The sequence below is a fragment of the Lepidochelys kempii genome, chromosome 3, assembly GCF_965140265.1.
Source record: "Lepidochelys kempii isolate rLepKem1 chromosome 3, rLepKem1.hap2, whole genome shotgun sequence".
NCBI classification, from domain to species: Eukaryota; Metazoa; Chordata; order Testudines; family Cheloniidae; genus Lepidochelys; species Lepidochelys kempii.
In genome coordinates, this window is record NC_133258.1 from 68,582,245 (window position 1) to 68,609,506 (window position 27,262).

Genomic DNA, 27,262 nt, shown 5'->3' on the forward strand with positions numbered 1-27,262 from the left:
GGAATCATGCTATCAGGGGTGAGGGAAAGCTAAAGCAGTACTGCTGGGGGCCAGCTCTCTGCAGGGCTGTCCCTGGATCCAACTGGATGGAGCCCATTTTACCTTTGTAGCCCCTGATCACTGGGCTTCAAGTTGTATAATTTGTAGTATTTACCATCTTTCATATTCTTATATGACAACAAAGGCTGGGATTTTATTTGTCAGGTTATTATAAAAATTCTGAAGGACTGTCCATGCCGGAAGAGCCTAGTAAGTTCTAGGACCCTACATAGGAAGATGGCGTCTTCTGCTGAATCAGCCAAATATCAGGTGTTACAACTAGGGCTGTCCACGAACCGCAATTTCTGTTTCTCAGGAAATTCTGCTATTTTGAAATTTGCTTTCATTCTGAATTTCCCACAAAATAAACTTTTTGTGTCATTTTACCTATTCCTTCTTAAAATGTTATACTTTATAATAATATAAGTTTCTACATGACAAGTTGTTGCAAAACAAAAAATTGAGACACTTTGTTCTGATAAGATTGAAGGCTTATAGAAATACTTTGGTTAGTTTTTTTCTAAGCAAAATTTTGTTGAGATCAACATGTTGCCACAGAATTTTTGATTTTGATGAATCGGCATTTTCCAACAGAAAAATGTTTCAGTGGAATATTTTCAACCAGCTCTAGTTACAACCCTGTGTAAGGATGCAGAGATTCCTATCATGAGAAAGCAAAGCTGATAGGTCCTGTTAGCTCCACTCCAGGATATAAAGAGGGCTGGAGCCTCTCCTTGAAGCAGAGGGAACTAAGGGGAAGGAGAGAAGGAACTTGCAGGGAAAAAACCTTAGGAAAAGCCAAGCTCAAGAGGAAAGCGTAGGTGGAGGATTTTGTTGTTGTTTAACATAACAGCAAAGGCAAAGGGATCATTTTGAATCACCGCAGTCTCGACTGTTTCTGGAGAAGGGTGGGAACTCCACTTCTTTACAACTACAAATATTCCTGAGAGGATGCCCATTTTTAATTGCACACTGTAAACAGAGCCCTAACCTGTGCTTAGATGTGTTTGAACCTTCCTTGTTGTCTGAACACCCACTCCATTCACAATACTATTTCTATCTGGTGTTATTTGCAAGTTAGTCTCTTAACTACAAAGAGAGAGAATTAAAAAGAAAAGATACCAAAAAGTCACATTACAATATGAATAGGGATTTTGTCCAGTTGACTTTACATGCTGAAGAAACTTAAGTGAGATAGGGTTCCAGATGACATTAGCTAACTTTTAAACTATCTAACGAGGAACACTGCACTGATACTTTTTCCACACACTCTATTCTTCCAAGGAAGTTTAGATTTTTCACATTGTGGATACAGACTTTTGAAGCACGATCAGCCCATTCAAACACCTATTTCAATTACGTACAACATCACTGGACATAATAAACTCACTTTGTCTCGCAGTTTCCTCTCCTTCCGCTCTTGTACTGTTGTCAGGTAGTTCACTGCTGCGTATTCCAACACTGAGAGAAAGACGAACACAAAACTGACCCAGAGGTAAATGTCCACAGCTTTGATGTAGGAAACTCGAGGCATGGAGGCGTTTACACCAGTAATGATTGTAGACATGGTCAGTACCGTAGTTATTCCTGGGAACACACCATCATCCATTCAGACATAAACAGTGAAGACAATTCAAACTGTGTTCTTTACAGCAAACATGAGGACTTATTTCTGAAGTTCTAATTTTTCCTTAAAATGTATCTTTCAGTTTCAGGGGTGGCTTAGTGGGATCCAGAAATCCCTCATTTCTAACCCTGATTCTCATACTAAGGGCTTGTTTTCAGTACAAAGTTAACCTTGTGTTCTTACTTGAATGCTGTCCCTAACCCAAACGTCCATCCACACAAAAACCTCTCATTCAGATGTTGGTGCGCTTTACATGCGAGGCAGCTAGCATGTCAGGGAATAAAGGCTAACACTTGACTGCTGTCAACACTCAAGCTTCTAACATGAGCACTCTGCAGTGCGGATGCAGGCTAAGCAACTTGGGCACTGTTAATTTTCCAGTGCCTTTCCACAATTCTCCCTACCCTGGGTTTTTGTGCCATCTGCCTACTCCCTGCTTCTGCACTGGAAGTCACCTATCAGCTCTTATACATTTGAACCTCACATTGCACATAGCTTGCATACCTGCAGCATTTCTATTGTGCTTCTACCACATGTGAACAGAAGACCTGGTGCCTGGGAGATCATATTCCCACCATCCTGCCAGCTGACCAGAGACTGACACCGGGGTTTTGGTGGATCTCTGGTGTGAGGACAGCAAAAGCCATGATTCTAGGGGCAGGACACAAAATCTACAGTTCTGTGATGTCATCTCCAAGAAGCTAGCTGAGGAAGGGATCTACCAAAAAGGACTTCAGTGTCAAGAGAAAATTAAATCCCTCAAGAATGGGGGTAGCAGAAGACGAAATGTCGTAGTACCCAACTTCCCAAGAATGTGCCAGAGGTGAGCTCCCTCGGAGGCAGAGAGGTTAAGGGCCAGAGTCTGAGAGCTTAATTCAGGTTGAGCAATACATTATTCTGTGAGAAAGCCCACTGATTCTAGCAGGATGTCTCATGGATGAAGGTACTACTCAACATGCCAGGGCATGAGAATCTGGCTGTAATTAAGTTGCTTCCTGCTATTGTTTCCCATTTGTAAAATAGGGATAATCTTATATACCTCCCTCACATGCAGGGCTGTTAGCAGGATTAATTACTTAATGTTAGTAAACCGCTTTGAAAATGAAAAGCTCCACATAAGCACTATGTTTTTATTTTCTATTGCTGTAAGTCTCAACTAGGTTTCTAAGCATTTGATATCACTGCCTTAGTATAAATGTCAACCATTTTGTAATAAAAACATGAATACATATGTTCCATTCATATGTGTTCTATGTCTATACATATTCTCTCCATTAAGCACATTAATTTGCGATAAATAAGGCCCTGATCCTGGTTCAAGTTGAAATCAGTGGGAGTGGGATTGGACTCAAAGTCCATGTGTCTAAGATCCCAATCTTACAGAGTAAGCCTAGGGGTCTGCTTGCAAGTAGCTCATCGCAGAACTGAGAGCTAAATCCCATAGACGTCTTTGAAAATATCACCTAATATTTTAATTCCAACAATAATTAATTTTATTGCAAAGAAAAATGTAAGATTGAACAGAGTTGCTGATGCTGGTTTTCACCTCTTGTTCTGCTACAATTTGTAAAGTGTTTTGAGACCTATGGATGGAAAATGTTCTGTACTTGCTATGTATTATAATTTGGACTGTTGATTAATCGTAGGAAACTAAAAAAAATTAATCACAATTAAAAAAATTAATTGCAATTAATCGCACTGTTACATAATATCAGAGGGGTAGCCGTGTTAGTCTGTGGACACAAAAACAATGAGGATTCCGGTGGCATCTTAAAGACTAACAGATTTATTTGGGCATAAGCATCTGAAGAAGTGGGGTTTTTTACTCACAAAAGCTTATGCCCAAATAAATCTGTTAGTCTTTAAGGTTCCACCGGACATCTCGTTGTTTTTGTTAAACAATAGAACACCAATTGAAATTTATTAAATATTTTTGGATATTTTTCTACATTTTCAAATATATTGATTTCAATTACAACACAGAATACAAAGTGTACAGTGTTCACTTTATATTATTTTTATTACAAATATTTGCACTGTAAAAATTATAAAGAAATGCAAAGAAAATACCAATGTGAAATTTCTAAAGATAGCTACAGCACTCGACCCAAGGTTTAAGAATCTGAAGTGCCTTCCAAAATTTGAGAGGGATGAAGTGTGGAGCATGCTTTCAGAAGTCTTAAAAGAGCAACATTCCGATGCAGAAACTACAGAACCCGAAATACCAAAAAAGAAAATCAACCTTCTGCTGGTGGCATTTGACTCAGATGATGAAAATGAACATGGATTGTCTGCACTGCTTTGGATCATTATCGAGCAGAACCCGTCATCAGCATGGACGCATGTCCTCTGAAATGGCGGTTGAAGCATCAAGGGACATATGAATCTTTAGTGCATCTGGCATGTAAATATCTTGCGACGCCGACTACAACAGTGCCACGCAAACACCTGTTTTTATTTTCAGGTCACATTGTAAACAAGAATAGGCAGCATTATCTTCATAGAATCATAGAAGGTTAGGGTTGGAAGAGACCTGAGGAGGTCATCTAGTCCAACCCCCTGCTTAAAGCAGGACCAACCCCAACTTAATCATCCCAGCCAGGGCTTTGTCAAGCCTCAACTTAAAAACCTCTAAGGATGAAAATTCCACCACCTCTCTAGGTAACTTGTTCCAGTGCTTCACCACCCTCCTAGTGAAGTATTTTTTCCTAATATCCAACCTAGACCTCCCCCACTGCAACTTGAGACCATTACTCCTTGTTCTGTCATCTGCCACCACTGAGAAGAGCCTAGCTCCATCATCTTTGGAATCCCCCTTCAGGTAATTGAAGGCTGCTGTCAAATCCCCCCTCATTCTTCTCTTCTGCAGACTAAATAACCCCAGTTCCCTCAGCCTCTCCTCATAAGTCATGTTCCCCAGCCCCCTAATCATTTTAATTGCCCTCAGCTGGACTCTCTCCAATTTGTCCACATCCCTTCTATAGTGGGGGGACCAAAACTGGACACAAAACTTCAGATGTGGCCTTACCAGTGCCAAATAGAGGGGAATAATCACTTCCCTCGATCTGCTGGCAATGCTCCTACTAATGCAGCCCAATATGCCGTTAGCCTTCTTGGCAACAAGGGCACACTGTTGACTCATATCCAGTTTCTCGTCCACTGTAACCCCCAGGTCCTTTTCTGCAGAACTGCCACTTAGCCATTTGGTCCCCAGCCTGTAGCAGTGCATGGGATTCTTCCATCCGAAGTGCAGGACTCTGCACTTGTCCTTGTTGAACCTCATCAGATTTCTTTTGGCCCAATCAAACCAATTTGTCTAGGTTTCTCTGGACCCTATCCCTGCACTCCAGTGTATCTACCTCTCCCCCCATCTTAGTGTCATCCGCGAAGTTGCTGAGGGTGCAATCCATCCCATTGTCCAGATCATTAATTAAGATGTTGACCAAAACTGGCCCCAGGACACACCCCTGGGGCACTCCACTTGATACGAGCTACCAACTAGACATCGAGCCATTGATCACTACCTGTTGAACCTGACGATCTAGCTAGCTTTCTATTCACCTTATAGTCCATTCATCCAATCCATACTTCTTTAACTTGCTGGCAAGAATTCTGTGAGAGACCATATCAAACATTTTACTAACGTCTAGGTGCATTTATCTTCTGCAAATGTAAACAAACTTGTTTATCTGAGTGATTGGCTGAACAAGAAGTAGGACTGATTGGACCTGTAGGGCTTCTAAAGTTTTAGATTTTTTTTTAATGCAGCATTTTTTTGTACATAATTCTACATTTGTATGTTCAACTTTCATGATAAAGAGATTACACTACAGTTCTTGTATTAAGTGAAATACTGAATTGGAAAATACTATTTCTTTTGTGCAAATATTTATAATAAAAAATTAAATATAAAGTGAACATTTTAAACTTTGTATTCTGTGTTGTAATTGAAATCAAGATATTTGAAAATGTAGAAAACATCCAAAAATATTTAAATAAATTATATTCTATTATTAACAGTGCGATTAATCTTTAATTTTTTTAAACGCTTGACAGCCCTAATTATAATTATATAATAACAGAAAGAGAAAATGAACACTGTGTTTGTTCTTCACTATATTTTGGTATGCAACTGTCATTTGTGATACTGACTAATACAGTTAAAATGTTGCTAGGGTAATAAAGAAGAGATGAATAGGGTCAGCCTATCCTAACCTACATGTGTAAGTGTGAGCAAGTGTAGTAGATTAATTCAGTGGCTGAATTCTAAGCTATGTGACAATGTGGTATGGTCTATATCACAGGCTGGGGGTTGATGCTGATGAGATTGTCTCAATAAGTAGGTCTTTGCTAGTGTATGGTCACTCAGCTGTGCCGATTACAAGATTATTTTTACCTAAAGGGACCCTGGCAGGTACAGCTCTGCGATCAATCCAGAAAGACACCCAGGACAGCATGACCATCAGAGTGGCAGGGAAATAGGTTTGAAGCAAGAAGAAGAAGATGTGGCGGCGTAAAGTGAAGTTAATGTACAGGCGATTGTACCACCCTGTACCACAGAGAGAAGGAAAAAAGGATAACTAACACCAAAGGAAAACCATCCACAAATACAATATAGGACATTTTGAGATCATTTCAACATCCACAGTGGAACAGTGCTATACTTTCTTATAAGAAAAATATTAGACGTGACCAATACAGGTTCATCTCCACTGAAGAGCAAAGTGGCTCTTAATCAAACCATCCATATTCTTGAAGTTTCATCACCTCACAGGACTGGATCTTTAGAGCAAATATCACACCTGCTCTTGAAAGCCCCCTGTGCAAGGAACTCCTGTTGCAGTCAATAATGATTGGAATAATGGGAGTTCCATGCAGAGAGGGCTTATAGGATCGGGACCCTCATTGTATATATAATTCTAATAAATGCACCAGATAACTATGTGGATATAAATTTAAAATTTCCAATTAGCTTTGCATCTGCAAATCTTCCCACACTTCAGTCAACTTCTGTGAGGTCCAGTTGTCATGCAACATGCTTCCATACAGGGATTATTATTCTTTATATAGCACCACAAATGTACCATTACACAGCACGGCACAAAGGGAGAAGTGTGATTGTGGCAGGGTGTACCAGGCCTGCAGTCCTACCACACCTTGCCCCAGGAAAGGGAGCAGAAGAGGTTTATCCTCAAGGCTGCCTAGAGAGGCTGCAGGGAGAAGCCAGTCAGAGACCACAAGTCTCATATAAAAAGGAGCTTCTGGACAGAGCAGTTCAGTAGCTGGCTGGCTACAGGGGCTGGAGGGCTGAACAGATCAGTGCTGTCTGTCATCTGCTGAGCACCTCCAAGGATGGTGCTCCTGGCTAGGTGCAGGAATTGCAGTACCTGGACACAGTAGTTTCTGGCAGGGACCAGGGAGCAAGGAAGGTGCTCCTGGCTGGTTGCATGGACTCAAGAAAAACTTCAGCCCTGAGATAAGGGTGAAGATACTGGGGCTGTGGGGAAGTGGCCCAGGAAAACGCAGCAATTAGTAAAGGGATGCAGCAGGCAGCTGCTACTTACAGAGTCCCTGGGTCAGGACCTGGAGTACTGGGTGGGCCCAGGTCCCCCTCCACCAGCCACTAGGGAAGTGGCTTATGAAGAATCTCCAGGGAGGAAGCCCTGGGGGCACTGCTCCATACCAGAGCAGGGACAATTTGAGAGAGAGCCCAGAAGGCGTGAGAGAAAGTTTGAAGTCTAACCCAGGAGGTACTGCAATAGGCCTTGTTGGACTGGTTGAGGATTGAACCCAGGGACGGGGCTGCAAGCTGACACCAGCGGAGGGCTTTGTTGAACGGATTGAGGCTCAAGCCCAGGGATAGGGCTACAAAGACTGTACTGAGGGCACAGAGGTAGGCCCTGTTGGATCACCTGGAAGGGGTCTGTTTTGTGTGTTTGTTTCACACATGGACTGTGTGTGACTTGGATGGATGGCTGAGTCACTGGAAACCTGCCAGAGAAGTTAACTGCCAGGTGCAGCTAGAAGGGGAGTGCAGGCACGCACACACACGATAGTATGAGCTCATGTGAGGTGAGTGGCCCCATCACAAGTGGTACGAGAGTGGGATCCTTTTGGCCCAACCCCTGAAAACAAGAGGTACTACAATGGAAGAGGTGATCTGCCTGGTAGTGGCAGGCAGCAGCAGCAGGTAGCCAGAAGCAGCCATGCCGCAGAAGCAGCGGACCCAAGCCCTGCTGATGCAGCTGTTGGAGAACCAGCAGAAATAGCAGGACACTCAGTTTGCAGCACAACATTGATGGCAAGAGACCCACTCCAGATAGCAGGAGTGGATACAGAGATGCTTGGGTTACCAGGCTGGAGGCCTGAAGCCCAGCCGTGGAGATGTTATGGGCATTTAGGAAGGGGCTTGCCCTGGGGTGAATGAGCGAGGAAGGGCAAGGCTTAATTGCTTTTATTGTGGAGTGGTGGGCCACGTAAAAAGGTTTTGCTGCAAGAGGAAAGGCAGGGACCCCAAGGATAAGATAGATAAGAAGAGCATGTCTGATGGTGCAAATCCCTATCGCTAGGGGCACCAGAGCTGACACCAGAAACAGTGAAGACTATCACAGCTCAGCAGATCCACGCCATGAAGAGTGTAGGAATGCAGAAAGGAATCACTCAGGTCACTGAGGCAGAGACTGCCGGTCTCTAATTGGCTGTTCCCTGCAGCCTCTTGAGGCAGCCCGCAGAACTCACCTTTTCTGCTCCCTTTCCTGGGGCGGGATGTGGTAGGACCGTGGGCCTGGTACACCCTGTCATAGTGATGAACAAATAATTAAGTCCAAGTTTGCAATTCCTCATGAACTTTGCCTATGCTTCAGCCCTTGTGGGAAAGGGAATGCCTTGGACCATTTGCTAGTGAGTCCTTTGTGGCCAATTCAAGGGTAGTTTTTATGGGCCCCAGTTTTTTGCACTGTAAAAAACATACCAGTCTATCTCTTAAGGCAGAGGTAAAGTTGATCTCATCTGATTGGGGAAGGAGGGGAGAAAGCAAAAATCTATTATAATTTCACAACTTTAGCAACATTCACTTACCTGTACTGCTGTAAAAGGCAAGCTTTGTGGTGGTGTGAAACTCCTGTATAAGGAACTGGGATAGCGATATCCTCTCATCTGTTTTTAGGGAATCATTCCCATTCTTCCAGTACAGCATTAGATCATCTTCAGTGTAGGCATCTAGGAAAGTAGGAGTAAATCTTTGGTGCAATGCAATTATACCAGATAGTATTGAGTCTACAGTTCAGAATGGGTCAATATGTCTTCAAAGGTAGGTATAAAAACTTTGGCGGAAACAGCAGATTTTCTGCCAGTTTGGTCCAGTATCAGTGATGGTCATGGATGATTGTGCATGTGATTATGGTTCAGGCTACGATTTAGTCATGGGTATTTTTAGTAAAAGTCATGGAGAGGTCACGGGCAATAAACAAAAATTCATGGCTGGTGACCTGTCCATGACTTATACTATAAATACCCCTGACTGAATTTTGGGGGGTGTTACTGGGAGGGGTATCTGGGGAAGGCCAAGCGGGGCTCGCTGCTGTGGGTGGAGGGAGGGCATATCCAGGGGCTGCTGCTGGGGGGGGGGCTGTTGTTGGGGGGGGGGGGGAGCAGTGGCACCAGCTGCTGGGGGCTGCTGGAGCAGCGACTGCTCCAGCCACTCAGGCAGTCCCTGGGGCCAGTCACACTGGCTGTTACTTGGGTGGTCCCCAAGGCCAGCTGCTTGGGCAGCCCTGTGACCTCTGTGACAAACACAGAGCCGTAATTATGGTAAAGGATCATTCTGGTTATTGTTATGAGCTGGTTTATGCCTTGTTATAAGTTGAGTTAAAACCTTGTTGAAACTGCTGTGTGAATGCACCCTTCATTTAAAATGGTTGTAAGAAACACTTAAGGCCTAATGGAGTCTGGCCACACACTAACACCAGGGAGGCAGAGGGTTCCCTCCTGTTCTTACCAGGTGGGTGAGGAAAAAGTCTAGCTGAGGGGGCAGACAAGAAACCGAGACTGAGGGTATGTCTACACTACCCACTGGATCGGCGGGCAGGTATCAATCCAGTGGCAGTCGATTTATCACATCTAGTCTAGACACGATGAATCGATCCCCGAGCTCTCTCCCATGGACTCCTGTACTCCACCGCTGCGAAAGGCACAGGCGGAGTCGACGGGGGAACGGCAGCAGTCGACTCACTGCGGTGAAGACACCATGGTAAGTCGATCTAAGTATGTCGACTTCAGCTACGTTATTCACGTAGCTGAAGTTGCATAACTTAGATCGATCCCCCCTGCCAGTGTAGACCAGGGCTAAGGCAGAGCAAGAAAGCCAAGCAGGAGTCTTCAAACATGATGTGACCCTTGAGCATGCCTAGAAAGAGCTTTTGAGTCTAGGGTTGGGGCTGGAAACAAAGAAGGTATTCCCTTGTTTTGGTTCCTCCTGTATACGGAGAAGTAGGACTTTGTATACATCTTGTAAATAAACAAGACTGCATCAAATAAAATATCAGCCTCCATCCATTTCTACTCTCAACTGGAACATCCTCAAGGCCCCAGAATTGGTTGCTTGGGTGAAAAAAGTGGTAACATAGTTTGATTTCAAGATGCCTTAGCCCTGCATCTTGCAGAGAGTTATGGTGACTGCTGTGGGGCATAATAATCACCTCTTTCCTTGTGTTCCAATTACATTTAGTTGTCTAGTCTTGGGTTGTATACCAGGGTTAGTTATTCCCAGAAAAAACACAAACAAAACAAAACCCCATCCCAAGCCCAAAAACAACTGTTAAAGCAGCATTAAGGTTGTAAATGCTTATTAACAATGCAAGGGGGAAAATATGTTAATAGGATATAGTTGTTTAAAAATATATATGTATGAAAGCCAGGACATTTGAAGTTAAGTCAGATTTAGAAAAAGGAGCTCCATGAGGATGCGAATTTGGATGTATCTTTATTATGTACTCTGGCTAAATTCGTGACACATATCAGGTACATTCATTTATTTGTTGAGTAGTACAGTGCAGTGTGATTATCTGAGGCAAACCACATCTATGATTATTGTAACTGAAAGAGGGCAGAGGAAAAGCTTTCCCAGTTGTTTTCAGTTTGTTGACTTTGGTCAGAGTTGCAGGTTGTTCTGCACTTCTGAAAAACAGGCCATTTACTTAGGTGCCTGACATAAATTTAGGAGCCTAATTTTAGGCTCCCATATTTGAAAATCTCGGTCTACATATGTATCCTGTTTACTTACAACTTTCAATTTCCAGCGAACACGTCTGTGTGTCCAGGGGGAAGCGACTGAAATCCATGTTGCACATTGCAGTTACTGTGACCCTAGAAATGAAAAATACGTGTTTAAAAACTTTCCTCTCTTTCATGACTGAAAAATGGTAAAGGAAAAACAAACAAAACTGCAAGTTAGTTTTGTATGAAATAAAATATAGCCCCTACATATTCGAATAGGCCCACATATTACCAGGGGTTGAATTAAAAGGGAAAAAAATAATGCTATTAGCCCAACTTCTGCCCACTTGAAATGCCAAGTATCTCTTTTCAGAGAATGCCAGCTTTGCCAGCTGCTTTCCAGTTGTAAAGAATAGTTTATTGATAGTCAGATACCATCAGTGCATTGGCCATCCTATGTGTCACCGTTCAGGGCAACTACACCTGTATTTCCCAATCATGGTACAGCAAGACACTCACTCTAGGGTCCGGCTTCTCAGTCATCACCTCTCTTAGGTGGAGACCCATGTCTCTCTCCCTCCTGACAAGGGTATTTCAAGGCTGCACAGGTCCCTTCCTACACTGTGAATTGCCCAGCAAATCAGCATGGCCTAACCAGGCCTGCTTTGTTTTCTCCTCAGTGGCTAAAAACACCATAATTGCCCACAGTTATAAGGTAACATGCAGCCCTTTCTAAGCAAGCATATTTATTCTTAAGGTGAAAGCATTATAGAGAAAACATTAAAAACAATACTAGAACCTACAAACATGCTAATAAATTTACCAAAGTTCACCCCAACTTCAGCAAGGGCTCTGGTAGGATTCTGTCCTTCAAACAACATCCAGGGGTTTGTCTATGGTCATAAGTTCATAACAGCTTTTGCTCAGAACAAGAACCCACAATCATAGGTTGGCCTTTCCTTTTTACAGCTGGGGACTTTGATAGAGATTGTGATAGGTAATCAGTCAGACAACGGTTTTCTCCTCTGGGCATAGCTTCAAAGGGCTGGGTCTGGTAGGTCGGAATTTGCATTTACCTCCCCCAAGGTATTTCTTAGGAAACCCACTCTACTGTGCTTGTCTCAAAAGTTCCTTTTTGTCTAGTACATTGTTTAAAATAGTCCTTTGAAGCTCATAACACTTCCCCAGGGTTTACACTGGCCATGTCTCCCTGCTGGAGAAGTTACATACAATCCCACAATAATATTTACATTTTGCATTTTTAATACAATGGACTCCAAAGCTATTGAAATGTAATTTAGTAGGATCTCCCACAGATATTGCGGGAAATAGCCATGTCTATCACATTATGCAGTGGTGTAACGGGGCCTTGGTACAAGAATAGGTATGTGGGGCCCTTTTCCAATTCTGCAATCTGTCCCCCTCCAGCTCCTCCACAGCCCCAGTACATCTACCCCATCCCCTAGCTCCTGCCTAGCTCCATGGCAGTTTCCTTCATAGCCCCAGTCCAGCCCCACTGCACCCCCACCCCAGCTCCTGCTCAGTTCTCCCATAGCCCCAATCCAGTCCTCTCATCCCCCAACTCCCACCTAGCTACCCTCCAGACTTTTCTCCTTTCTGTTGGGATATGTATGGGTTAAGTAGAGACCTGGGGAGCTGCTAATGTGCTGACATGGCATTAGGGGACAAAGGCATAAGACGGCTGTAGTTCTTTGTTTAATAAATAAGATGCCATATTTTGCCCTTCCCTGTTGCTTGTAAGAATTGATAAGTTTTGCAGCTGCATAAGAAATGTAGGGATCTAAAAGATACCTTTTGAGTAAAGCAGTATTATCTCCTCCTCCCTTCCTTTTCCAGCTACATAAACAAGCCCTGGCTTATGGCCTCTTCCTCCCTCCCCCCCTAAGAATTGCTGACCAGGGAGATTTGTGGCAACAAATTTTTGCAAAGAAATATATTTTCAAGGTAAAATGCCTGTGTAATGCTGTGCACAATAAAGAGGGTGGGTTTACTAACAAAATGGGTGTTTTAATTACGTACTAAGGGCTTTGGGGGTGTTGTAACGGATGTCGGCGTGTACATACTCACAAATAAAAAGAATGTGCTGTAACTAATTCAGGGCTTACTGGACAATAGGGTCCAGGGGAACAAGTATTGCAATAAAGAAGCCCGTCCTCATATCCGCCTCTGGGTCAACCTGCTTTTTCTTCTAACACTTTCCAGTTCTGATCCACCCCTCCCAGCTCTCCTTCAAACCTTCCTTCAGCCTCCAGTCCAGCCCTCAGCTCCCCAGCCTTAATCCAATCTCCCCTCCAGGCTCTTTTAGCTCCCCTTCTGTCCCCCCCCCCCCATCCTGGTCTACCCCCTGCCCCATTTCAGGTTCTCACAAACCTTCCCCCAGCTCCTCCCCTCGGTCCCCTTCTGCTCATCTCCAACCTTCCCCTCCCCCATCCCCCTAGTCCTAATCCAGGCCCCCTGACCTCCGCTTTAACCCATTCCCCCACCTCAATAGCACCAATCCAGCCCCCAGCTCCACCCAGTTCTGTTCCAACGCCCCTCCCCACAGCTTTGGTCTAGCTACCTCAGCTGTCCCGCTCTCCTGCTCCATGCAAAATGGTTGATGCTTCTCCTTGCATTCTGTCTCTAGGGGGGCTGTGTCTTCTGCATCCAGGGACCCCACGTGCCCCCATGCATCCCCCAGCACTGTGATCTCACCATACCTTCTCCAGCCATTCTTGCCAATTGCTCACGCCAGGGTCACCCCTGCTGGAGGGACCCCCCCCATCCCAGCTGCCCCCTTTTGCCCCAGCCAGCCCTGCTCTTCCCCAGAAGCCCCTCTGCTTGGATCTCAATAATCTCATGGGCCCTGAGCTGCACCACTTGCACCACTGCAGTTACGCCACTGATGAAGTTACTGATGAAGTACATCCGTGTGCTGTGAGATGTTATCAGCGTTATCACAGTCTAACAAGCTATCATTTATGTCATCCACTAGGGGGCACAGGTAATACCTCTAGTCCTACTAAGTTTGGTTGAAAAGAAAATACATTGAAATGCTCCACCTTATAAACCAAAAGCTCTGGCCTTGCTCAGAACAACTCATTATTTTATTTCTTAACAGGCTAGTTTTGTGTTTTTGCACAAGAAGCATCAAGTAATCATGAACCCAACTGATATAAACACTGGCAGTGGGAAAATAAATGGGAACAATTTTATAGATTATAGTGTGAGAACAATCTGTGAACCGTAACACATTTAAAGAAAGTCAACAATTAGATAACTGAGGATCTAACAGAGCCTGCTCTTGCCCTTATGTTATTAATCTCTAGTCACTTTTGTATTTCCACTGATGTCACTCATTTGTGTTTGTTACTCTTTGAAAGCAAGTGGTGTGCTCAGATTTCTTATGGTTTCAGATTTCAGCTTGTGGTGCTGCCTAAAATGTGACAGGTGCTTTCCATACACAGATGAAGACACAGTTCTGGCCCCAAAGAGTGAAGATTCTTACAAAGTCAAAATTTGGTGAAGGATGTATATACAAGTAAAGTGATCAGGGTAGTGCTAGGCAGTCAGCTTAACACTTACATGGTTGTTTATTGGGTTTAATTTTAAAAACATTTCCTCCCCCCACTTCTCAACTCAGCCATCTTGTCCTTCTCCCCTTCTAGTCCTGCTCAAAGTGCAAATCTCAATGCAACCTTACCTATAGAGTTGCTCAGGCACCTCCATAATAATGGACCGAATCCAAACACTACGAAATCTGGGAAAGTTCTGATTGAACTGAGGTCTGGATTTAAAACCACCTCATTTAGGAGTGTGTGGATCTGGGATTTTGTTTTGATGCAGTATAGAGAGAAGATGTTTAGATCCAGAGAATTCAGAACCTGAGTTTGAATATGCGGTATAAATGCAGACTAATCGCTAAACAAAACATTTTACAGTGCTTTTAATTTTAATAGTATTAATCTCTTTTTTTCAGTGTTTATCAAGTGCCCAGCATGTTGCGGGTGCTACTGGAAACAATAATAATAATCCATTTTACTATTTAGTTTGCCATTTAAAACGTGTAATACTATTTTTGTGTAGGGTGGTTATAACTAAACCTTGTAAATTGTGTGAGTTTCTATGTGTGGTGGGATTGGAGTTTCTCAAATATGCTTAAACACAGATCCTGTACTCCTTAGGCAGCCAAACCTCTCATTGACAGGGGACTTTTTCTCAAGTGTCTGTGACAGGTATTACTAAGTGATACAGAAACACAACATGTTCTTTACATCCTATTCTTGCCTGCTCTGGCAAGTGGAGAAAGCATTTTTGACAGTAGGGGAGCTTTCAAATTTTCATCAGGTTTCAAATTATGTTTTCTGCCAAAGGTATTGGAAAAAATATTAAAAATCAGTTACACATGCATCTTGTACATTTTGGCATGTCTGAAAAATCCCAGCCAAACTCTAGCACTCACCACAATACAGACTGCATTACTGAGGGTAGATATTGATTTACCAATGGCTGCCAATGTAAGCATTGTAATTTTTAGTCTCTTTGCATTTCTCAGGACTTTTCGTATTTCCTTTGTTAGCTTAACATCCATAGTTGGACTAGCTGGATAACCTGGCAAGATCGAATGCACCCCTTTATTCACACTCTACATACTATTGTAATAATCTTTGTACAAAATATAGCTAGTGAGGTATCATTTGAAAACCAATAGCTCACTGGTCAATAATATTATGATGAAGTCTATGTAGAAACATTATGTGTAAAGTAATGAAATCCCCCTGTATGATGTTAAAGGCATATGTTCAAACTGACATAGCCCTGTTAAGGTTGAACTGTTCAAGCAGGTCTGTCTTAAACAAATGGGTGTGTGTTTACCTCATTTTGCATATAAGCTGTAAACAGAATCCTCAGACAGTGAGAGGAGGAAGAAAGAAAACTAAGAAAATCTGCATTTCACCATACACAGGTGAAAAGAAACAGCATGAAGTCTCCTTTGGACAACAGATTCCATATCTCCTTGCTCTCAGCTGGAAAGAACTTTATCTAGGGGTCACTCTCAGGAAAACGCATTTCAAAGGGTGACTGCATGACACAAGTGAGGGGCAAAACAACCCCAGGTTAGCTCTCCCTATTCATCTCTCTTTTTCACCTAAGAAGACAAAAGAAACCGTCTATAGACTTTGGAAAGCAGATCCTAGCCTGAGAGTTTGGTCAGCAATGTACTGAAAACATGTAGTAAGAACTTCACCTTGAACCAAGTCTAGTTTGTTAAGTTTAGGAAGCATGTTTGTCTTTAGGAAGCATTTTGTCTTGTAACCATTTCTGACTTTAATGGCTCATAGCTTGTAAGTGAGTAAAAGTCATCTCTTTGTGGTTAAATAAACTTGTTTTGTTCTTTAAGCAAAGTTTAACCAGTGTGGTGAATTGTTTGGGTAACTCCATTTAAGGTGGCAAGCTGTTGTGTACTGATCCCCTTACAGGAGCAATGTCCAGGAGAGGGCTGGACAGTGCAAAACTCATGGTTTTTTGGGGGGGAAATCTGGGCCTCGGAGTGTGTTGGGTTCACCCTGCAAATAGCAGTGGTGCAAGTACAGTGGTATAGTCTGGTACACCATACCAGTAAGTTATTTATAGCTGGTACGGCATACTGGAAAGACGGAGGAGGAGCCTGTCCCTAACCCTACCCCCAGCCCTTATACAGAGCTGCGTCTCCTTTGTCTGTAGAGCAGCCCCACCAGAGGACGGGACTGGGGGTGGTGGGGCTGGGGGTGGAGTAGCTGCCGGTGTTCTGCTCCGTTCCCCGCTGGGAACCACAGTGGGGAAAGGAGCAGAACATGGGGCTGCCAGGCAACGCCACGTTCTTCTTCTCCTTTTGCTGCTGTGGTTCTGGAGAGCCTTAATCTCCCAGGAACCACAGTGGGAAAGGACCAGAACATGGGGCCGCCTGGCAGCTCCATGCCAGAAGCTCTGCCTGTGCAACTGTACCGCCCCCAGCCTGGCCCACAGCTGCGTCTCCTGTGTCCTCCTGCCTGGGATCTGTACAGCAGAAGTCTCCTGTGCAGCGGGAGGAGGACATAGCCCCCCCCCCCAGGTAACATGGGATGGATGCGGATCCTGGGGAGGGGACAGGGAGAGTGTAGGGGCTCAGGCTGGGGTGGGGTCGGGAGGATTCATATGGTGGGGTCACGTGGGAGAGGTCACGTGCCCCCACTTTGTGTCCCTCCCATGAGTGCAGCGTACCCGCAAGAAATTATTTCTACTTGCACCACTGGCAAATAATCACCAAGGCTGGTGGAAGTCAGAGTGTGGCTGGTGTGTTGCTGACAGGCTGCTGAGGCCAGAGTTGCTGGACCAGGGCTGTGGCTACACAGAGATACTCAGGATATGACCTGCATGCTGGCAGGTTGATTGTGAAAAATCCAAGTTGGAAGCTATACGAGCGAAGCACTGAGGCACCACGGTTGCATAGCAGGGGTAACAGAGCCCCTCACTGGTCTGGACTGCATCCCAGAATGTCAAACCTGGCATGATTTAAATTACATCTATCATGCTACTTCATGGCAGTCTCACTGAACTAGTATTTGTCAGATTCTGCTTCCTTTTAATGTAATGTCCTTCTGAGAGATCTAATCTGCACTTTCATAGCTATATAGATAATACCTATTCACATTATTCTTACATCAGAGTATCCTACAGCAATTTTATCTCTGACCAGTTCTTTATGCGTCATTTGGCAATATCTGTCCCATAACATCCTGAAGCTGAAGTCAGGAAAGACAGACGTACTGATTATTGTCTCTGTCAGAGACTGCTGAATGCTGCTCACTCACTTGATTATTTCACTGATTCTATCTCCACATACAAAAAATAAAATAAAATAAATCAGGAGTTATATTTGTGACACTGCACCCCATATTCTTCACGGTGATATTAATATGATATGATTATGGCATAATTATGATGTGTGTTGTACAAGATGGGTCATGTGAGGTGTCATTGGAAAAGTTATGATTTGCTGAATATGATTATCCTATTTGTATGCATGTATCATTTTTGTATCTAAAGATAGAAATATTGACTATGTATCTGTATCATGTGGCTCCATGTCTAGTTGGCAGCCGGTATCAAGTGGAGTACCCCAAGGGTCGGTCCTGGGGCCGGTTTTTTTCAATATCTTCATAAATGATCTGGAGGATGGCGTGGATTGCACTCTCAGCAAATTTGTGGATGATACTAAACTGGGAGGAGTGGTAGATACGCTGGAGGGGAGGGATAGGATACAGAAGGACCTAGACAAATTGGAGGATTGGGCCAAAAGAAATCTGATGAGGTTCAATAAGGATAAGTGCAGGGTCCTGCACTTAGGACGGAAGAACCCAATGCACAGCTACAGACGAGGGACCGAATGGCTAGGCAGCAGTTCTGCGGAAAAGGACCTAGGGGTGACAGTGGACGAGAAGCTGGATATGAGTCAGCAGTGTGCCCTTGTTGCCAAGAAGGCCAATGGCATTTTGGGATGTATAAGTAGGGGCATAGCGAGCAGATCGAGGGACGTGATCGTTCCCCTCTATTCGACATTGGTGAGGCCTCATCTGGAGTACTGTGTCCAGTTTTGGGCCCCCCACACTACAAGAAAGATGTGGATAAATTTGGGAGAGTCCAGCGAAGGGCAACAATAATGATTAGGGGTCTGGAACACATGACTTATGAGGAGATGCTGAGGGAGCTGGGATTGTTTAGCCTGCAGAAGAGAAGAATGAGGGGGGATTTGATAGCTGCTTTCAACTACCTGAAAGGGGGTTCCAAAGAGGATGGCTCTAGACTGTTCTCAATGGTAGCAGATGACAGAACAAGGAGTAATGGTCTCAAGTTGCAGTGGGGGAGATTTAGATTGGATATTAGGAAAAACTTTTTCACTAAGAGGGTGGTGAAACTCTGGAATGCGTTACCTAGGGAGGTGGTGGAATCTCCTTCCTTAGAGGTTTTTAAGGTGAGGCTTGACAAAGCCCTGGCTGGGATGATTTAACTGGGAATTGGTCCTGCTTCGAGCAGGGGGTTGGACTAGATGACCTTCTGGGGTCCCTTCCAACCCTGATATTCTATGATTCTATGATTCTATGATCTGTATTTCAAATGTGCTTACTCTGGGTGACACCCACAATTAACCTGTCTGGTACAACAATGAAGAAGCCAAACAGTGCTGATGGCCCATCAGCAAAGACAATGGTCCCTGGAATAACTAAACCTTCCTGTGAACGTTTCAGACAGCCGGGAAGTAATGGTTGCTATGACTCAGCAAGGTATGCAAGGCCACATGACTCTGAACTCCATCTTGGGATGTCCATGTTTTTCCATAAACTGAGTTTGGGATTAAGGGTTCCCACCATATGCTAAAGCTATATAAGGCAGGGAGTGACATCATCTGTTGTTCTTCACTCCCCACACAAGAGGATTCCTGGAAACCCCTGAGGAACAAAGACTGAACCGGGGGAAGTGCTGGGCCCAGGCTAAAGGGATTTCTAGCCTGTGTATGAAAAACCTTGGGATTCCAAGCTGCAAAGCAAGTGTAACTTGTGCCTTAAGAATCTGCAACCTGCTTGTATCATCAGTCAGGGTGAGAGATTGTTAATTCAAATCCTATATTCTGAGTATGTTAAACTTAGTTTGCATTTACTAGGTAATCTGCTCTGATCAGTTTGCTATCACTTATAATCACTTAAATCTATCTTTTGTAGTTAATAAATTTATTTTATGTTTTAATCTAAATCAGTTAGTTTGGAGTGAAGTGCTTTGGAATCTTAGTTCAGGGGGCTGTTGCATTTCCTTTTCACACTGAGGGAGAGGCGAACTCCATGAGTTTATGCTGTACAGTTTCCTGTGCAGCACAAGATGGTATAATTTGGGGTTTATATTCCAGAGTGGGGATGTGTGCCTGGAGAGATACTGGTTATCTTGGTTATAGCCTCTCTATTGTTGGTTCATGCAGTGGCTGGTCAGAGAGCCTGCATGTAACTTCAGCTGGGTGTGTCCCTGCCTGTGTGAATGCTGGTGGAAGTGTAGGACCAGGAGCAGGTCTTCAGCTTGTCACAGCAGCACTGTGTGAAAGGGAGCCCATGCTGGTAAATCAGAGGGCTCAGCGGTACCCCAGTTCCAGTTGGCACCCCAGGGGAAACCCATCACAATACTATCCTCAGATTTACTGATGGTCAAGTATCTTAGGTCCTTTACTCAGACTTCTGTTTCATCTATGAAACTTTGTCAGGCTGTGACCATTGCTGAGAAAAATAAATTTTGAACTACTAATCAATTCTTTGTCTTTTCAAGGCTAGATTATCATAATTATTTTCAGGAGTTTCTATTCACATTCTATTCTATTATGATGCGCTTATTATTAATTTCTAAGTAAGTGACATATTTGAGTTGCTCCAGCTATAATCTTGAGTCAGTGGGAGCCAGGCCCTTTTGTAGCTATATATCCTGGTTACAGAGTTCACAGTCTAGTGATCAGATGCCTGGCCAGCAGGTGGCTGAAGAACTGGATAGAACAACATGAATGACATGTTGTGATCGGCGCTCTCTCTGTGAGGGCTGATGGACCAATCGATCAAGGTGACATTGTATAATGCCCTGAGATTCTTTTGTTTCTTTAGTGTGATGGTGCCCCCCATAAGGCTTTATGGAAATATGCTTCTGATTATATATGACATAACTGGAATATGTTCTATGCTACATATGCCATGTAACATATCTATGTAAAGGTTATGATCTACTGAATCTATTAATCCTATTTGTATGCATGTATACATTGTATGCATTTTTGTATTCAAAGTTACGAATATTGGCCATGTACTTGCTTGATTTCTAAATAACCTTAGTAGAGCATTTGGTCAGTTCCTGGAGAAAGGATTTCGCAAAGTTAAGTGTCCAATCAAGAATCACTTAAGAAACAATGCATCTTGGAATGCTCCAATCCACATAAGAAGTCTTCCTGGAGACATTCAAAATACCATGTGGGCAATGGATTCACCAAGGGATTCACCAAGGGAAGGTCATGCCTGACTAATCTAATCGCCTTTTATGATGAGATTACTGGTTCTGTGGATGAAGGGAAAGCAGTGGATGTATTGTTTCTTGACTTTAGCAAAGCTTTTGACACGGTCTCCCACAGTATTCTTGTCAGCAAGTTAAGGAAGTATGGGCTGGATGAATGCACTATAAGGTGGGTAGAAAGCTCGCTAGATTGTCGGGCTCAACGGCTAGTGATCAATGGCTCCATGTCTAGTTGGCAGCCGGTATCAAGTGGAGTGCCCCAAGGGTCGGTCCTGGGGCCGGTTTTTTTCAATATCTTCATAAATGATCTGGAGGATGGCGTGGATTGCACTCTCAGCAAATTTGCGGATGATACTAAACTGGGAGGAGTGGTAGATACGCTGGAGGGGAGGGATAGGATACAGAAGGACCTAGACAAATTGGAGGATTGGGCCAAAAGAAATCTGATGAGGTTCAATAAGGATAAGTGCAGGGTCCTGCACTTAGGACGGAAGAACCCAATGCACAGCTACAGACGAGGGACCGAATGGCTAGGCAGCAGTTCTGCGGAAAAGGACCTAGGGGTGACAGTGGACGAGAAGCTGGATATGAGTCAGCAGTGTGCCCTTGTTGCCAAGAAGGCCAATGGCATTTTGGGATGTATAAGTAGGGGCATAGCGAGCAGATCGAGGGACGTGATCGTTCCCCTCTATTCGACATTGGTGAGGCCTCATCTGGAGTACTGTGTCCAGTTTTGGGTCCCACACTTCAAGAAGGATGTGGATAAATTGGAGAGAGTCCAGCGAAGGGCAACAAAAATGATTAGGGGACTGGAACACATGAGTTATGAGGAGAGGCTGAGGGAGCTGGGATTGTTTAGCCTGCAGAAGAGAAGAATGAGGGGGGATTTGATAGCTGCTTTCAACTACCTGAAAGGGGGTTCCAAAGAGGATGGCTCTAGACTGTTCTCAATGGTAGCAGATGACAGAACGAGGAGTAATGGTCTCAAGTTGCAGTGGGGGAGGTTTAGATTGGATATTAGGAAAAACTTTTTCACTAAGAGGGTGGTGAAACACTGGAATGCGTTACCTAGGGAGGTGGTGGAATCTCCTTCCTTAGAGGTTTTTAAGGTGAGGCTTGACAAAGCCCTGGCTGGGATGATTTAACTGGGAATTGGTCCTGCTTCGAGCAGGGGTTTGGACTAGATGACTTTCTGGGGTCCCTTCCAATCCTGATATATTCTATAATGGCTTCAGTCTGTAAAAACTGTGAGTCATGCATGGACATGTGACTTGCCCAGGTGACTCCAGAACTCCATCTTGGAGCTGGACTTGCTAGGAGAGAGGAGGGGTCTACACCCACAAGAGAAAGTCTATTTAAGCCCATGGGAGACCCCTCCATTTTGTCTTCAGCTGGCTAAGGAGATAGCCTCTCCACCCCCAAGGATACCTGAAAGAAACTGGAACAAAGGACAGTATCTACAGGGGGTGTAAGTGATTGCTGGACCCAGACTAGAAAGAGACTAGTCTGTAAAAGAGAGTTTACTGGAACTGGTGAGAATTTTATCTGTATTCAGTTTGATTAGACATAGACTTGTGTGTTTTATTTTATTTTGTTTGGTAATTCACTTTGTTCTGTCTGTTACTACTTGGAACCACTTAAATCCTACTTTCTGTATTTAATAAAATCACTTTTTACTTATTAATTAGCCCAGAGTATGTATTAATACTTGGGGAAACAAACAGCTGTGCATACAGGGTAAAATATGTTTTACCCTGTATACCCTAAGCTTTACCCCACTGGGAGTTGGGCATCTGAGTGTTAAAGGCAGGCACACTTCTGTAAGCTGCTTTCAGTTAAGCCTACAGCTGTTAGGGGACATGGTTCAGACTTGGGTCTGGGTTTGCAGCAGGCTAGCGGGTCTGACTCAAACCAGGCAGGGCACTGAAATCGTAAGCTGCCAGGGCAGAAAAGCTGGAGCAGAAGTAGTCTTGGCACATCAGGTGGCAGCTCCCAGGGGGTTTCTGTGATCCAGCCCGTCACACTTAGTTTACCCCTGGTTTGGCTTGCTGTCCTGGGAATATCCTTCAGAGACCATGGCTTGCTTTTTCTTTTCTTGGTGAGCTATCAAAGGAACTGCTCTTTGTATTTTTCTGTTTCCCCATTTGTTTTAGGAGAGGATCAAGCACACTAGGAAATGGGGCACTGCTGGAGGGACAGCAGTATTTAAATCTGCCTTATCAGCTCACAATCCAGCTGGCACTGCAATGGGAACTTGATAAAGTACAGGTAAGAACTGAAGAGAAACAGTCAAACAAAACAGAGTGCACTTCAATTACATCACATGCAGGCAGACAAGTAAATATTATAATTATTTAAGGGGGTCAACAAACATATGGACACGGATGATCCCATGGATATAGTATACTTGGACTTTCAGAAAATCTTTGACAAGGTCCCTCAACAAAGGTTCTTAAGCAAAGTAAACTGTCATGGTATAAGAGGGAAGGTCCTCTCATGGAAGGATAGGAAACAATAGGTAGGAATAAAAGGTCAGTTTTCACAGCGGAGAGAGTAAAAGCAGAGTCCCCTGAGGATCTGTACTGGGACCAGTGCTGTTCAACATATTCATGAATGATCTGGAAAGGGGGGTAAACAGTGAGGTGACAAAATTTGCAGATGATACAAAATTGTGCAAGATAGTTAAGTTCAAAGCTGACTGTGAAGAGTTACTAAGGGATCTCACAAAACTGGGTGACTGGGCAAGAAAATGGCAGATGAAATTCAGTGTTGATAAATGCAAAGTAATGCACATTGGAAAACATAATCCCAACTATACATACAAAATGATGGGGTCTAAATAAGCTGTTACCACTCAAGAAAGAGATTTTGAAGTCACTGTGGATAGTTCTCTCAAAACATCTGCTTGATGTGCAGCAGCAGTCAAGAAAGCTAACAGAATGTTAAGAGCCATTAGGAAAAGGATAGATAATAAGACACAAAATATTGTAATGACATTATTATGCAGGTTTGCTCACCCAATCTCTGAAAAAATATATATTAGAATTGGAAAAAGTACAGAGAAGGGCAACAAAAATGATTAAGGATATGGAACAGCTTCTACATGAGGAGAGATTAAAAAGACTGGGACTATTTAGTTTGGAAAAGAAGTGACTAAGGGGTGTATTACAGAGGACTATAAGATTGTGAATGGTGTGGAGAAAAAGTTTTATTTACACCTTCACATAACACAAGCAACAGGAGTCACCCAATGAAACTAATAGGCAGCAGGTTTAAAACAAACATAAGAAAGTACTACTTCACACAGTGCACAGTCAGCCTGTGGAACTCGTTGCCAGGAGATGCTGTAAAGGCCAAAAGTATAACTGGGTTAAAAAAAGAATTAGATAAGCTCATGGAGGGTTGGATGGTCAGGGACGCAACCCTATGGTCTGAGTGTCCCTAAACCTCTGATCGCCGGAAGCTGGGACTGGATGACAGGAGACGGATCAGTTGATAAACTGCCCTGTTTTGTTCATTCCCTGTGAAGATCTGGCACCAGCCACTGTCAGAAGACAGGTTACTGGGCTATACTGACCATTGGTCTGACCCAGTATGGCTGTTCTTAAACTAACACGATCAACTGTTCCGGGGAAGTCCCTACATAGAATTCTATGAGCCAAATCCTGCTCCCCACCATACATAGGTATTGGAGGGCCAAAAAGGCCCCAGGACTGGTAGAGTTCCAAGGGGTGCAGGGGTTCTCAACCTTTGTCTTTCTGAGGCCCTCCCAACGTGCTATAAAAACACCACGGCCCACGTGTGCCACAACAACTGTTTTTCTGCATATAAAAGCCAGGGCCAGCATTAGGAGATAGCAAGCAGGGCAATTGCCCGGGGCGCCACAGAGCTAAGTTGCTCAGGCTTCGGCTTCAGACCTGGGTGGCGGGGCTCAGGGCTCCGGGCTTCAGCCCCATGCGGTGGGTCTTCAGCTTTCTGCCCTAAGCCCTAGGAAGTCTAATGCCAGCCCTGCTTGTTGGACCTCCTGAAACCTGCTTGCGGCTCCCCACAGGGAGCCACTGATTGGGAACCACTACAATAGGGGAGATTGGCTGCTGGAGGGCCTGTAGAGAGAGGCAGCTCTCAATAGACTGCATGCACAGGGAGACAGGTTGTGGGGAAATTGCACTGGTTGGGGGGAGGGCAATAAGCAGCGAACACCTAAAGCCACCAAGTCAGTGGCAATAGTGTTGTGAACAGAGTTCAAATCCTGACTCTCAGTCCTGTATTTACATTACTAAACCACTCTGCCTCTCCATACACTTTAATGCTTTATGAGACTATAAGGAATATATTTTGAAATGCTTTATTGTGATGTTCAGTGATTTATCGGTTGATTTGTGTATGTGTGTGTGTGTGTATAAGCTTTACAAAGTAAAATACAAGAATCAATTTAATCCCTTTCATTGTCATTTCACTAATAACTAACATTGGAATGCAACTTTACCTGAGGCTATAAAGTACCTTCCCATCTGGCTGGACCCGTAGCATGACGTTGTCAGTGGTGGTGTCATGGATAAAGGAGCGCTTGGAATGTACAAAGAACATGTCAGGAACCCAAATTTTTTTCACTAGCCTGCCATCAAATGTCATGCTTTGGTTGTTGGTGCTTGGGAAGGACAGTCTTTCATCTTTCCAGTAGTGTCTCAGATAAAGGGTCATGGTGAAGTCCTGAAAGTAACCAATGAAAGAAACAGGTTTCACATTGTGATTTATTTTTTGGAAAGAACATTTCACTGCATATAGCACCAACAGTATATAAATATATCCAACCTAATTTAAATAGGAATAATTATAGAATCATAGCAATGTAGGGCTGGAAGGGACCTTGAGAGGTTATCTAGACCAGCCCCTGCACTGAGGCAGGACCACGTATACCTAGACCATCTCTGACAGGTGTTTGTCTAACCTATTCTTAAAAGCCTCCAATGATGGGGAGTGCACAACCTCCCTTGGAAGCCTATTCCAATACTCATAGTTAGACAAGTTTTTCCCACCATCTAACCTAAATCTCCCTTACTGCAGATTAAGTCCATTACTTCTTATACTACCATCAGTGGACATGGAGAACAGTTGATCACCCTCCTCTTTATTAACACTCCTTAATATATTTGAAGAGTGTTATCAGGTTTCTCCCTCAGTCTTCTTTTCTCATGACTAAACATGCCCAGTTTTTAAACTTTTCTTCACAGGGCAGGCTTCCTAAATCTTTTATCATTTTTGTTGCTCTCCTAGGGACTCTCTCCAATTTGTCTACATCTTTCTTAAAATGTGATGCCCAGATCTGGACACAATACTCCAGCTGTGTTTATTTTCAGGAATTTCTTTCTCCTTTATGAACTACAAGTTCAGCACCCAATCCTGCCCCATTGAAGTAACTTGCTCTCCTTTAACTCCTAAGGACTGATTAACTGTGGTCCATTTTTCATTAGAGCTAATGAACTTATGTAGTTCAGAAACCAAAGACCCTCCAAATGGAAAATTCATTTATAAAATATATATTATACTTACACACAGAGTGTTTCTCGGTCTGTAGGGTAGCCCCCTAGAGGATAAACACACTAATCCACTGATGGAAGGTGAAGGCAGTGGGGTGGAGATAGCTACATGACTCTAGATCCTCCCTCCCCCCACCTCACATTCCTGTGGTTGATAAAAAAAAGAAGCAGGTGGCTCCTAGAAACCATCGCCTTCCATTCTTGCTCTTACAATGGCTCTTCATGCAGCCAGCCAGTGGAGTAACTCCCATGCACAGGACTGCAATCTGAGCCATCAGCCTGTGCCAGAGAATAAATTGGGAGAGGGCAGTGAAATGTGGGAGCCTTTTCTAAATTTCATCAAGAGACAAGGGGAAAATCAAAAAACAAAAGGCTGTGCAAAGAGCTTGTGCAGTCTGATGCAGAGCCTTAGCAGGCAGGCTGTAGATGGGACCCTATGCATGAGGAAGATTGTTACTGTCTTTTTGAAACATGCAAACAGAAACCCTCCAAAACATGGCTTAGTGGCAAGATGCGAGAACTTTCGTGTGTGTAAAACATTGTAGAATCCAAATTTTAGGGCCTCCAATTATTTTGTTGGATATATTTCCTCTCTTTCATTTTAAGATTAAAAAAAATATATAAGAGGCCAGATCCTGAGCTAGTGTAAATTGCCGACACTGATTTACCCCAGATGAGAGTCTGGCCAAAATTGTGGAATTTTTTGGTCTTATTTTTTATTGTTACATTTCTACTTCTCTAGACTTAAAAGACTTCGGCCTTGTGTGGGAATTGTTTCTATTAGGTCTGTCAAGCA

General features: G+C 43.7%; 2 protein-coding genes across 5 annotated transcripts in view; one reads left to right on the forward strand and one right to left on the reverse strand.

Annotated features, from left to right (window-relative positions):
* The window catches only part of PM20D2 (peptidase M20 domain containing 2), a 66,743-nt gene extending 50,525 nt beyond the window's left edge, over window positions 1–16,218 (forward strand). Inside the window, exon 8 of one of the 3 annotated variants that reach the window (XM_073336711.1) lies at window positions 15,782–16,218. In XM_073336711.1, the coding sequence (XP_073192812.1) occupies window positions 15,782–15,961 (180 nt within the window). In that variant the 3' untranslated portion in view covers window positions 15,962–16,218. Of the gene's footprint in view, window positions 1–15,434; window positions 15,743–15,781 lie in introns of those variants that run through there. The other 2 variants (XM_073336706.1, XM_073336708.1) reach the window with 2 other exon arrangements.
* The window catches only part of LOC140908830 (gamma-aminobutyric acid receptor subunit rho-1), a 68,980-nt gene that overhangs the window by 515 nt on the left and 41,203 nt on the right, over window positions 1–27,262 (reverse strand). For both annotated transcript variants that reach the window (XM_073336713.1, XM_073336712.1), the window contains 5 exons: window positions 25,416–25,639; window positions 10,947–11,029; window positions 8,744–8,884; window positions 6,063–6,215; window positions 1,430–1,626 (listed from right to left, as the gene is read on the reverse strand). In XM_073336713.1, coding sequence (XP_073192814.1) covers window positions 1,430–1,626; window positions 6,063–6,215; window positions 8,744–8,884; window positions 10,947–11,029; window positions 25,416–25,639 — 798 coding nt within the window. The remainder of the gene's footprint in view (window positions 1–1,429; window positions 1,627–6,062; window positions 6,216–8,743; window positions 8,885–10,946; window positions 11,030–25,415; window positions 25,640–27,262) is intronic.